Here is a 14222-nt window from a genome sequence, read left to right as displayed (position 1 = left end):
ACTACACAGTCATAAAAAGATGGTGATCTCGAGGGACACTCATGTGGGTACAACTTTAATAGAAAAAGCTAATAGTACACCCTATCCATAGCATGTAGCATAACATAACATTATAAGCATGACATGAACATTAATCATAGCAGTCTTAATCATGAGATTAATAATTCATGCATAAACATCGTCAACATCATCACACATGATTATCATCGCACTACCAAGTCATAACTAACAGTCAACATGAACATACACTTTTTCCTGATTACTAGTCATCATAACATAAACTTATTATGCATCTTAGCTACATCGACTCATAACGGAAAATTACATGCAAGCTCTTACTTTAATTAGAAGGTCTAGTAGGAGAATCTCTTACCTGGAGATTAGCTTAATTCACAGGAAAACACTCATGACAGCAAAGTTAATGTAAACCCGATATTTTCTTGGTTTAATTTCTTTAAATGTGGAAAAAAAAAAAAAAGAAAAAGAAATGGAAATTAAGTGTAAATATAAATATATATATTTATATATTAAATAGTTTTATTAAATTAATTAAAGAAAAGAAAGAAAAGAAAGGACAAAAAGAAGAAAAGGAGAAGAAAATTTCATTTTCTCTTTTCTTCTTCTTCTTCTCTTCCCTTCACCGCCAAGTTTGAAGACATCCAAGTTCCCTTTATTTTTTTGTTCTTTTTCCTTCTTCAATTTGCAGAGAACTTCTAAGAGAGAGTTTGGAAGAAGAAGAGAAATTTTACTAGAATTTTTAGGTTGAAGAAGAGGAGGAGAACTCAAGCAAAGTGTATCAATGGCTGAATTTTAGTTCATTCTGCACATCACTGGTTTTTAATTCGGTTTGAACTCTTCAAAAGGAATTAAGAGGTGAGATTTACATTTACTGAAAGTTAAATCATTTTTAAACAAACTTTATGAAGAACGTTGGAGCAAATTCGGATTTTCATTTGGTGCTTTTTGATGAAGAAAACAGGGCAGTTGGTTTTCACTCGAAATCAGGAGGTCTCTGGTTTTTCTTGTATTTCAGAGTGTATCGGTGGAGTTAGAATTTCTATTTGGTATGGTTGGAAAGCTTATTCAATTTACTACAACTTTCATGAAGAAATTGTAAACCAAAAACGACTAAATATTGGTTAAATTGTAGGAACAAGTTAAAGAGGTCGTGTGCGCGCGATTCTGGAAGTGGTTCTGTTTTGAGGGTTATATGTGTTTATGCACGGGGAATCAGATTTATATGTCTTCAGGTAAGTTTTAGAGGATCTCAAAATTAAGAGTTTGATATAAAGAACACTCATTTTGGTTAAGTATTGAGAAAGTTATAGTTCTTTGAAGTTTATGTTAGAAATCTGGAAATTTTAGAGAATTGTTGAGATAGGATTTTATTTCTTAAGCTTTGTTTTCGTGAGCGTCATCTTTGGTGCGACATGTTATGTATATCTTTAGGAAACCAGAATGTTTAAGGTTTTAATACTCGGTTGGGTTTTTGGCAGGCCGAGAAGAATTAAACCGAGCTTATAGACCAAGGATCTAGCCCAAGACTGTGAGTGACAAAACCAACTTTGAAATATTTTCCATAACTGTTATTATGATTGAATGCGATAAATGTTTATTTACGAAGCCATGAAAGGTATTTGAATTTCATGACTATTTTCAAGTATACATTTGGAGACTAGATTTCTTAAAGAAATTTATGCTAGCACGTAGATATTAAATGTTTGGAAAGTATTTAAACCACAATATTTTAAGCAAAGCATGAATTAGTATGAAGTTTTGTTTTAAGAACTACAATTTTCCACGAAAGAGCTGAGTAAAGTTCGAGCTTTGTGTAAAATTTATAAGCAGGCATGTTTTAATATTTTATGATGATTTATGGAATTTTCATTAACTACATGACTGAGATCTTGAGCCTGAGGCTAGAGATTACCGTGTGCACACTGGTTAGATTTCGTTGTTGACGTTGAGTGTACTCCGTAACAACGATGCTGTCGTGAGTGCTGGGCGGGCCCCACTACGACAAAGACGATGGGAGTGCTGGGCGGGCCCCACTACATCGTAGTGCTTGTAAACGTTGTTGTACTAGGTGTACCCTACACAACGTAGATTCGTCAAGTTAGTTAAAATGCTTCGATATACTTGATATGCCTTGCTAGATTTCAATGATGAACATGCTGAGTATTTAAGGAAGATATTCTTACTATTACACATTTACATTTACGACTTGTATAAACAGATTTATATGTGTAAAGTTTTCACGTGCTCTTACTTTAAATTCATAGTTTTAAACTGAGTCACTCACTGAGCTCCATAGCTCACCCTTTCCAAAATGTTTTACCCATTTTCCAGGTAGAGATCGACTTCCCGGTGCCTGATAGACTGCCTTAGTCTGCGGAAGCTTCATTATCGATTGCCAGTACGTGTTTTGAGTTGGGCATAAAGTCTGTTGTGTTGTGATGTATTCACACCCTTGTATGTTATAGATACTCCACAGTTTGTATAAGCTTTAGGAGCTGTAGTTGTGTAAATTTTGTTGGTTATATTTTGATTAAGGTGTCTTTAGGTTTACTCGTGAAATTGGTAAATTTTGAGGTACACTTCATGTATGTGTTTGACTAGCTGTGTTTGACTAGCCTAGGATCCGATGTGTTTTGTGGCATGTACAATAGTTTATATACTAGATTGGCAAGTTCATCACATGAAAGTTTTAAGCAGAGTCGACAGATACAGGTACAGAATAACGTTGTACGTCGGCTTCACGCCATCTTTCGGTCTAAGGTAGCAGGTAGTCCGGGAGGGGGTGTGACAGTTAAGCTTCCCCAGGAAATCCTAAACAGTAAGGATAAAATACTAAGATGATAACTTAATTTGCAGTTAATTTAGGATAAAAAAAATCTAGTTAATTTAACTTACCCAAAGTTGATGTCGGATCCAACTCAACCTTAATTTAGGACAACGTTCCATAGTTTACTTCCAATTGATATAACCAGTCATTTTAGAAGAATAACTCAATTTAATATAAAATTAAATTATTTAGGGTCCAAAAAGTCAATCTCTGCTGGGTATGCCAAAAAACCAAATCAAACTTACCAAAATAGGTGAAAAAAACCCAAAAAATAAAAAGCTTGACGACTCAAAATGGCTAAGTGGCTCGGCTCGGCTCAAGCTAAGGCTGGAAGCGGCTCAGATACGGCTGGCGTACGGCTGAAGAGAAAGGACGGCTCAGCCGGCTAGGAGACGCGTCTCGCAAACACGCACACGGCTCGAACGGCTGGGGACGCGGCTGGGAGGTGATCGGTTGTGACAGAACGACGAACCATAACGACAAGCGAACGACCGATGACTTGTGACGGAGACACTGACAGAGACGCTGACGGGGAAAACGACTCAGCTACGGACGGGCGACGAAGATGGCTCGGTGAAGGCTCGAGCGAAGAGAAGCTTGGGCGTTTGTGGCGGTCGACTAACAAACGTCTGTCGACGCAGTGGAAGGCGAACGGTCAGAGGTGTAGATGGAGACGGCTAACTGACACAAGAGACAGCTGAACACGACGGTTCACGGTGGCTGCCGAATAAAGGAGGTTGGTGGCGGTGGCGGGTTGAATGGGATTTGAGATTAGGGTTTCTTTAGGGTTTGTGAGGAAGATGATGAATAGTTACCACGCATCCCGAGGCCCTAATTAAAGAAAATTAATAATAATATAAAATTATTATCATCTTCTTTTCTTTTTCCTTTATTCTTTTCCCCAAAAATCTCATACTCTCTCTCTTCATTAAAACCTACCAAATTTTCCTTTTTTAAACTCAAATTTCTCTCTCTCTCTCTCGAATCAAATCACCTTTATCTTCCCAAAATAATTATTCTTACATAATTATATTATCTATATAATATAATTATTTCAACTTCAATTTCAATTAATTATATAATTATATATATAATTAATCAAATTTCTCCCAAATATAAATCTCTTAAAACAAACAACTTTAATCAAAATTTCCAAATTTACAAAATTAGATATTTTCCAAAATATCTAATAAATTCTAATCTCAATAAATCAAATATTTCAACAATTGAATGAAAAATTACACCAATTTTTTTTTCAAATTAAACTTAAGATAATTAAAATAAATTATTTTAATTTGGGGCGTTACACTTTTCTAGTCACTCATATAACTATCAATTGATCATTGTGTCTTACTTTCGCCATGGTCTTCTTCTCTTTCATCCCTTTTAATTATATCAAAAAATGGTTTTAAAGGATTTACTATTCTATTTTGTTTTCCAGCAAAATATGCTAAGATATTGTGCTTTTTAGATAAAGTCTCCCCAAATCTTGCCTACATCTTATTAATTAAATAATATAAATAAGTTAGAAAAAAAGGCTAAAATTTTCCCTAAGAGACAGAGAAGATGAAACTTTTGTACCTTTGTTTTTTGTTTTTTCAATTCTAAGTGTTTGAGATTGCAAGCTGTAGACTTTGAAGATCAAAGATGGAAGATGAAAAAATATAATAGTGTTTGCATGCTTCAAATAGGACCGTATTTTGTTTATGTTCTTCTTGAAATGCATGATGAAGTTGAAGATAGAATTGAAACTTCAAAAGGAACGATAATTTGTAAAAGGAAGGGTAGAGATTTGGGTTTGCCTGCTTGAAGAAGAGTTTTGGTTTTGATTGGACAAGAATGTAGGTATATTTATGTTTCAAATTAAAGTGTAATTACGTTTTATTTTAACTTAAGAAAGTAGCTGGAACTCTATGTATGTATATAGAGATATTTTGGGTTTTTTCAAATTCTTATTCATTGTATACTTGTTTGCTTTGTCATTTTTTGAAAAAGAAAAAGACAGGTTTTACTATTTTCAAAATGATAATTTTAAAGTTGCTATTCTTGTATTCACGACCGATAGAAATACGACTCGGGTAGGGCACAGGTTGATCCAACTTAAAAAGACAGATCCATATCCAATCCAATGAATGAAAGGGTTGGAGTGGGCCAAACTGGAATTGGACTGGACAGCTAGACTTTGTACCTAAATGATGAGATCAACCCATAGTTATGCATCTTATTCTCATCAAACATTCCCTTTAAAAAATGAAGTAATAAGAATTTTTAATGCATCATCAGGTGAGATACACGAACACAGGTTATAGGTCTTGGGTCTTGTGTGTAATGCACCTCAGTGTTTTTCTTAATTTTCTATGCTAATGAATTAATAACTAATTTTCAAACTTAAAAAAATAAAACAACTATATCGGAGCTAAGATCATTTAAAAATATTACATATTTTAAAGGATTCTAATATATCCCTGCTACTGAATTTCAATTTTAGATATTTTTTAATCATAATTTTAAAAACCAATAATTAATTAATGTAACTAACTTAAATATAATTTTAAAATAACGGTACAATAAATAACAAAGAACATTTTTTATTTGTAAAAATGATGTTTATATGTCTTCATTTGCAAGAATTTAAAGTTAATAAAGTTGTTTGTAAATATAGTAAAATTAATCTAAATATTTTAAAATATAGAAAAATGTCAATTATTATCAATCATATTAGTGATGACTATTACCATTTATAATAAATTGGTAAAATAGAAAATTTGATTCTCTTGTATTTGAAATTTTAAGAAACCAACCAAATTGGGGTGAAAAGAAAAAGAAACAACAAAAATGGGATAAAAGTAATTTTTTTTTTAAATATAGTAAAACAAATTAAAATATTTACAACAGGTAGAAAAATCTTGGATTTTATCAATAATAGATGATAATATATTTATATTATTATCTATCAATATGACTGATTACGTTAACTCAACTATCGATCAACATATATTAATAATAAAAAAATCCTTTTAATTTAAAAGTCATCATAAGTGTAAATCTTTCACTCCTCTGTTCAATAGAGAAATTTCCAAAAAAAAAAAAAAGAAGAAAAAATTGTAACAGAAGTGAGTAAAGAAATTAGAAAGAAAGAATAAAAAGTGATTGGTGAAGATAAAAAGTAGCGTAGGGTATACTATAGAAGTCAATGTGAAGAAAAGAAAAAGAAAAAGAAGAAAGAAAAAGAAAAAAGAAAAAGAAAAAGAAATGAAGGGATTGGGAAATAAGTTGGAAACTAAGGTCTCTATTCCTTTTATTTATTCATTTATATATTTGATTTTAAATTCCAAGTCAATTTTTAGTCTCCCCGCGCTTCCTTCTCAAAGGGTTTTCCTCTCGACATTCTTTTTTGCTTTATCACTACTAAGACACATATAAATTTGTGTTATTGCTTCTCATATTTTTCATTCACATAAAACATTTTTACCTCTATAATTGTAAACATTTATACTTATTGTTTCTCTCTACAATATTCAACAATATGGAAGGAGAAGGAGGACTAAGCAGTTGTAGAAGCAACAAAGCTAGTAATCATAAGGAGTCTAATGGCCTTATTGATGCTTTGTTTTCTTGGGACTTTAACAATGTCTTCAATCAAAACTTCTACAAACTCAAGGTACCCACTCTCTCTCTCTCTCTCTCTCTCTCTCTCTCTCTCTCTCTATCTTATCTTTTTTTTTTTTTTCTTTTTTTCTCTCTTTTGGTTACTACTCTTGTTAATTTGGTTTATACTTTTTTCTTTATTTTTTAACTTTTTGTTAGATTGATTTTGATGGTACTGCTTTTACAACTAACAAATAAATATATAAACAATAATTTAAAATAATCATAAAAAGTAACCAAATCTATATGTAATAAACACTATTGCTAACTAAACACCTATCGGGTGATTAACTTTATTGCTAATAGACTTTTATTGTGATATACTATAGTATTGATAAATTCTTAGAATTTATCTATATATTGTCATATTTATGATTTTTTTTTTTAATTTTGTATTATATCTTTTTCTAATGTTTTTTTTGTTATATTTGTAATTAACATTTTTATTTAATTTCAAAACATGGAATAAAAAATGACTACCATGTTTTATATTTTCATTGAAATCAAGAATACTTCATCAATACCTTTTTATTTCTTCGTAAATTTATGATTGTCAGGGAGGGTGATACAAATTTTTACTCTATTTCATAAATAAATTTCTAAGGTTTCGTTTCCTAACTATTTGGTTTTTTTCTTTCTTTTTTTTTTTTTTGAAGAGTATGGCTATTTCCTTTCACTTTTTTTACAATAATTAGTATCTTCTTTAGTATAATGGTTGAATTTTTAGTCAAATTCAAAAAACAAAAATAACTTTTTAAAAGCCTTTTTTTTTTTTTCAAAACTTGGCTTGATTTTTTAAACCATTGATAAAAAAAATAGATAATAAATGAAAAAGTTGGGGGTGGAAATTGATGTCTATACAGGCTTAATTTCCAAAAACAAAATAAAAGTCAAACGATTTCCAAAATAGACCTAAACAAATAATCACTAATGTAAGGTTTAACATGTAGAAACTTTCCTGATAAAAGTTAGGAGAGTAGTAAAAATAGAAAAATTGACAAAATATAATAAAATTTTAGATTCTATTAATTTCTATTAATGTCACTGTGTATCATTGATAGAACCTAACTAAAATTTGCTATATTTTGTAAATATTTTGTTTCATTTTTTCATATTTAAAAATGTCCCTAAAAAATATTCTTCTTTTTTTTTTAAAAAAAAAAGAAAATTAATTTAAAAGCATTTTTGAAGTAAAGTAGAATTGTTTAAGAAATAAAACTAGTCGTACGGATATTTTAAAAGATTCTAAGAATTTTTTTAAAAAAATTATGGCATTATTGAAACTTTGTAAAATTTAAACCAACTTTTACCCCGAAACTAAAAGTAAAAGTATGTTAAAAAGAAAAAATTTAAAAGTTTAAACCAATATCGAAACCTTTTGGATGTTAGGTGCATTTCAAAAGCAAAATACAAAGTTTAGTGGAATTTTTTATTATTTGACTTTGAATTTTTTAAAAATAAACACTACTATTACTTTTATATATATATTTTTTTACTTTCTCAAATATTTTCAAAATTCAAGTTAAGTTTTGTGAAGTGAAAAAGAAAATTTTAATTTTTTCTCTTGAGTTTGGCTATCAATATGAGCATCTCACATTAAAAAAAAATCTAATGATTTCTTATATTCTTCATAGGATAGATGAGCTTTTTCTATTATCGATACTTTTGAAATGGAATTCACATTCATGAAAAAAAAAACAATTGTCATCGAATGAGAGTTCCTTACAAACTAAAAATTCAAGGAGAAAATAATATATATAAGTGCACAAGTTTAAACTTTATTATTGAAATTTCTATGAATAGAATAAACAAAAGATTAAAATATGTTTGTCAATATCAATACGAAGATATCGATTTATGGATAGGTTAGTATAATATCGATATTATTGACTAAAAATGTTAATTCACAGGTAAGAAAGATCCCAAAATCATTTGAAACAGAGGAGCAATATAAAGCCTCATATATATTCCCTTTGTTAGAAGAAACAAGAGCTGAGTTGTGTTCTAATTTGAAGACAATTCAAAAGGCACCTTTCTCACAAGTGATTTCTATTGAAAGTACAAACACAAAAAAAGGCAAAATCTTGTTCGATGTTAATGTTAGCTCTTGGAGAAACAGTGATGGTGGGAAAGGACAACAACCATACAAATCACTTCCAGGGGATATTTTTGTCATTTTGGACGCTGACCCTCAAACTATTACAAGTGATTATTTGGAGAAAAGCTCAAAGCTTAATTGGGCTTTTGCTTGGTTAGGACAACTTAATGACAATAATACCCCTACTCATCTCAACCTTCATATTTCCAACAACATGGATCAACTTAATTCAACACCACTTTTCATTGTTTTTCTTATGAACCTGACAACCAACTTGAGAATATGGAAAACGTTACAATGTTCTTCTGATGGCGGGATCGTCAAGCACATTTTGGGAACTACATCGATAGTAAGTTTTCTATACTTGAACACTATGGTTTTGTTTAATAATAATTTTGAATTTAGCATTACTTAGGGAAGCACTTTGGTCCTGCATGCTTTAAGTAAAAACGATGTTCAATTTTAAAAAGTTTCTTTAAGATTGTTTCTATTTGTATTATATTTTCATTAGAAACCACACACTTAGTCTTATAAATATTTTTAAAAAGAGAAGGAAAGGTTAATTTAAAACTTGCACAATAAAGTGCTTCTTGGCCATGATGATACATGCTTGTTGAAAAAGTGCTTTGTTATTTTGTCATGAATATAAGGAAAAATATAATTAAACTAATAATTTTGTTGCAAGTAAAATTTGAAATTATATATCATTTAAGATTTCCTACGTACCATATCTAAAAAATTGTGAGTCTTCATAATATATTAATTCCTAAATTTTTCATCAATTTGTACATATATTGATGTTCGTTATACATACATACATATTCACAATTATCATCATGAAACTTATATACGTAAATGTAAGAAGGTAATGGTCTTGATATTAGTTGTAAATTGTTATTTATGGTACCATCATCATAGAGGTAGGATGCAATTAGTTTGATGTGTTGATTTTAAATAATAATTATTGAGATAATTATTGTAAATACACGATGGTGGATTTTAATGTTAGTTTTGAACTAATCATGATCCTATTTTACCGTCATGATCCTAAGGTGAAGTTTAGAAAGTAATGAAGTACTTTTGGTTTATTTTGTCAGGATAATAAAACTTGCAAACAATGCAATGGAAATGATGGAGAAGATTATTCAACTCAAAATTTCCCAACACTAAGGTTACCATCATTATCATTGAATGAGTCCCAAAGAGTAGCAATAGAAAGTTGCATAAAAAAGGTTATATGCCAACACAAACCTTCAATAGAGCTTATATGGGGTCCACCAGGCACAGGCAAAACTAAAACCACAAGTATATTGCTTTGGAAAATCTTAACAATAAATCACCAAATTAGGACTCTTGCTTGTGCACCCACAAATGTTGCCATTACAAATCTTGCCTCTCAAGTTGTGAACTTACTCAAGCATGATTCCCTAAGTAAAAATGATGTCTTTTGCCCTTTGGGAGAGTTGCTCTTATTTGGGAACAAAGATAGACTTAAGTTTGATTCTCATGATCAATTGAAAGACATTTATTTGGATCGTAGGGTTGAAAAACTGTTCAAGTGTTTAGGACAACATGGTTTGAAGTTTCAAATAACATCAATGATAGGGATTTTCCAAGAAAATAAGCTATCAAAAATGAAGAGAATGTTCAAATTAAATGCTTCCTTCCTTTTAGACTGTGTTCATATTTTCACAACTCATATACCAAAACAAGTGATTATGGAGCATAATTGGAAAAAATTGGAGATTCTTGTTGGGTTTATTTGTGATATTGGGACTCTCTTGAGTAAAGATAATTATGATGATGATGATGATGATGATAAAATGGGAGAAGCTTTGATTGATTTGAAGTGTCATTGTTTGTTGGTTTTGAGGACACTTTTAGTTTCTCTTGATGAAATTGAAGTTCCAAGTAAATTGAGCAAGAATTCAATTGAGAAGTTTTGTTTTCAGAAAGCTTCATTGATTTTTAGCACAGCATCAAATTCCTTCAAATTAAACTCAGTGAAAAAGAATTCACTGAATTTGGTTGTTGTTGATGAAGCTGCACAATTGAAGGAATGTGAATCCCTTATACCTTTGCAACTTCAACATATAAACCATGCCCTTCTTGTTGGTGATGAGTTCCAATTACCAGCAACAATAAAGAGCAAGGTATGCAATTAATTATATCAAGTGTTTCATATATTTGTTTTCAATAATACTAGCGTGAAAAATCGAACATTCAACTTTAAAGTCAACACGACAAACTTTAAGTAAGTTGATGAGTTTTACTTATAATAATTCAATATTTAATAATTATATATCGTTATAAAGTTTTGAGATTAGGTAAAGCTAGAAAGACTCATAACTTTAAAAAGTATATCTCAGGTGTGTGTAAATAATGGAATTTTTACTAAACTTGAAAGGATATCAAATCGATCTATCGAATTTTATTTTAGTCATTAATTGGTCTTCTAAGAATAAAATTAAATTAACAATATAAAATAAAATTGAATTGTATGTACTCTTGCTTTCTGGTTTTTGTCCATTAAAAAATCATCGAAAACAATGTTTAATAGCCCATCAAATATGGATTAGACACAGAATTAAAAGTTAAAGAATCTATACATATTTAATTGGGATTTATTTGAAATAATATAAAAACTAATAATACATCCTTTTCTGTACGTTCTAGGTTTGTGAGGGAGCTAAATTCGGTAGAAGCCTTTATGAGAGGCTAAGTTTAATGGGATACTCAAAGCACCTATTAGATACACAATATCGGATGCATCCATTTGTGAGTTACTTCCCGAATTCAAAATTTTATGGGAATAAAATTATGGATGCTTCCATTGTAATGAATAAAGGGTATGAAAAAAATTACCTCCCAAGTCCTTTATTTGGACCATATTCTTTTATCAATGTTTGTGGTGGACAAGAAGAAAGCAATGGTGATGGACAAAGCAAGAAGAATACGGTTGAAGTAATTGTTGTTACCCAAATTGTCCAAATGCTTTACAAAGGTACGTATGTCAACTTCCAAACGATCTTTGTTAATATATAATATGGGTTGGAACTTGGGGTTTATGTTAATTATTAATTACAAAATCTAAATTAGTTTGGGCTTTCATTGAAATACAGCATGGTGCAAAAACAAGAATGATATTAGCATCGGGGTAATATCTCCTTACAATGCACAAGTTTCATCAATTCAAGAAAAACTTGGAAGAAAATATGAGAAGAATAATAACGAAGGATTTAGAGTAAAAGTAAAGTCAATTGATGGTTTCCAAGGTGGTGAAGAGGATGTAATCATAATCTCTACAGTTAGATCCAACAGTGGACACAACATTGGATTCCTCTCAAATAAACAAAGAACCAATGTTGCTCTAACAAGAGCAAGGTACGTATACTACTTTTTATTCATTTACTTCCTTTTAAAAATCATTATATATATACACATATTGAATATTTAAATTTCAAACACTTTAATTTCAATTTTCATTTAAAAGGTTTAGACCTAAACTTGTAATTTAGCCGTTTTTTTTTTTCTTTCATAAATGCTGTCTTAACAAGAGAAATGGTCTAGCTTCTCTATCGTCATACTTTCAATGCTATAAAAGGTGTTGGAATCAGTTTACTTCTAAACTTTTAGTTAGTTTTATTCTTATATAATTACTTAAGTTTTTAAGCTTATAACGAAGTATCTAATGAGTCTATAAACTTTCAAACATGTGAGTTATTAAACTTTTTTGTTTTTTACTTTTGTATATCATATATATATCTAGTTGAATCGGGTCATTGTTCCAATTCAAAGATTTATTAAACTTATCGAGTAAAAGTTTATAAATAAAATTCATAATTTTTTCCTCTCCGTGGTCTTCCTTTCAATACTATATTAAAGAAAAACATTGTGAAGATGAATTAAAATAGAAAAGAATATATATCGACTTAGCTTTTCTTCATATATTATTTTTCTTATGTTTATTATTTCTTTAGGTTCTGCCTTTGGATTGTGGGAGATGCAAAAACTTTAGGAAAGAGCAATTCAGAGTGGAGAGATGTTATCAATGATGCCAAGACTCGCCAATGTTTCTTTAATGTTGAGGAGAACAAAGAGTTGGCAAATGAAATGAGAATGATAAAGACTTGGCAAATATGTGATATCAAACAGGAGATCCTCAAACTTGATAACATTTACAACAATAATCACTATGGAAGAGTTTGATTTCTATTTACACTTAGGAAGATTATGAGTATTAAGTTTTTGGTTTGTTAATGTTATATATACAGCTGTTGGGTGGGCAGTCTTTTTCTGTGTTTTTAGTTTTTATGTGACAATCTCTTTGTTATTGGGCTTATGTTTTTTATATTTGCTTTTGACCTCGGGTCGTCAGGTCCTCCTTTTTTCCCTTATCATTGCGCAAATATATATAGAATCACGTATTTGAAAATCTAATCCAAAAATGATAGCATAAATTTAGTACAATTTAAAAGTCTTTGCAAAGATTACGTAGGTGTTTATCATTAAATTGTTTTCATGTGTCGTCATGTGCTCGAGACGATGCAGATGGGCCGATGTGTATAAATCGCATGAAAAATCATTTCCTTTTTAAATCAAGCATAAGGTTCCTATCGCATAGAAACACATTTATCTTATGATCACAACGCAGAGTCGTTATGCTCTTCTAATTACATCTTTGTACCCTTTCCTCAGCTCACGAGTTTACCACATTCTTTTGCTAAGTTGCAACAATGCAAGGCAGTCTCAACGCATTTAGCAAGTTCCATCAATTCCATCACGCTTAATGTCAAACCACACAACAAGCAAATGGCATCCTGTACCAGATTATACAGCAACTGTGAGACATTCTATTCCAGATCACACAACAAGAATAGAACATCTTATCCCATATCACACAACAATGATAAGACATCCCACATCAGAACACACAACAAGTATGAAGCATTATATTGCATAAAGTACTTCTTGTGTGTGTCTGACAATGTAATGATCATTCATGGATGTGTTATCTTAAGTTCTAAATGATCAACTTAGCGGCTGACTAGAATAGAAAAATGCAATAAAAGGTGCATATCCTATCTATATGTTGCTGCTTCCTAATGATATGCATGTAATATAAGTTTTCCTCTCGCTTGTCCAAGTGTAAGCAAAATGAGAGGTTTCTTGGATAAGCCAAGGATGAACATATGGAATTTATATCAAGCTTTAGTTACAATGTCTACTCTTCATCTAAGCAGTATACAATATTTGTACAGTGTGAAGTAAGTGTATATGTGTGTATTAAAGCTACTATTTACACTAGACATTTTGCAGAAGATGACATGAGTGGTGTGATTGCGGGGAATTAACAAACTTGTTTTAGGAGAGATGAAGAAAAGTTTAAGGGGGATTATGAAAAAGAAAAGATTATAATAATCCTTCTTTGAGGGAAGGAATAAGTGGAAGGATTATAAGAGATTATTTTTATAGGGTAATTATAATGAGTAACAATTTTTAGAATAATTATTAAGTATGTAGCAATAGTTTTAAAAAATTGCAAATATAGCAAAGTCTATCGGTGATAGAGTTCTATCAGTGATAGACTCTTAAGGTTTATCAGTGATAAACCAACATTTATTACATGGT

General features: G+C 30.4%; 1 protein-coding gene across 1 annotated transcript; it reads left to right on the top strand.

Moving 5' to 3' along the window:
* Positions 1 to 6297: 6297 nt before the first annotated feature.
* On the top strand, positions 6298 to 13058 carry LOC103496680 (putative ATP-dependent RNA helicase ECM32). The gene is made up of 6 exons (XM_008458643.2): positions 6298 to 6506; positions 8404 to 8940; positions 9689 to 10744; positions 11268 to 11595; positions 11714 to 11975; positions 12572 to 13058. The coding sequence occupies exons 1-6, from the start codon at positions 6372 to 6374 to the stop codon at positions 12798 to 12800; spliced, it is 2547 nt and encodes an 848-aa protein (XP_008456865.2). The 5' UTR covers positions 6298 to 6371; the 3' UTR covers positions 12801 to 13058.
* The last annotated feature ends 1164 nt before the right edge of the window (positions 13059 to 14222 follow it).

The sequence above is a fragment of the Cucumis melo genome, chromosome 10 (genome assembly GCF_025177605.1).
Source record: "Cucumis melo cultivar AY chromosome 10, USDA_Cmelo_AY_1.0, whole genome shotgun sequence".
Lineage (NCBI taxonomy): Eukaryota > Viridiplantae > Streptophyta > Magnoliopsida > Cucurbitales > Cucurbitaceae > Cucumis > Cucumis melo.
The sequence above is the reverse complement of the archived record's forward strand: the minus strand, read 5'-3'. Positions and strand labels throughout refer to the sequence as shown.

Excerpts from the sequence above, each read along its gene's own strand:
- LOC103496680 (XM_008458643.2), top strand. The coding sequence starts at position 6,372 with ATGGAAGGAGAAGGAGGACTAAGCAGTTGTAGAAGCAACAAAGCTAGT. Across the intron at positions 6,507-8,403 it reads AAAACTTCTACAAACTCAAG|GTAAGAAAGATCCCAAAATC; the intron begins GTACCCACTCTC and ends GTTAATTCACAG. Across the intron at positions 11,976-12,571 it reads GTTGCTCTAACAAGAGCAAG|GTTCTGCCTTTGGATTGTGG; the intron begins GTACGTATACTA and ends TTATTTCTTTAG.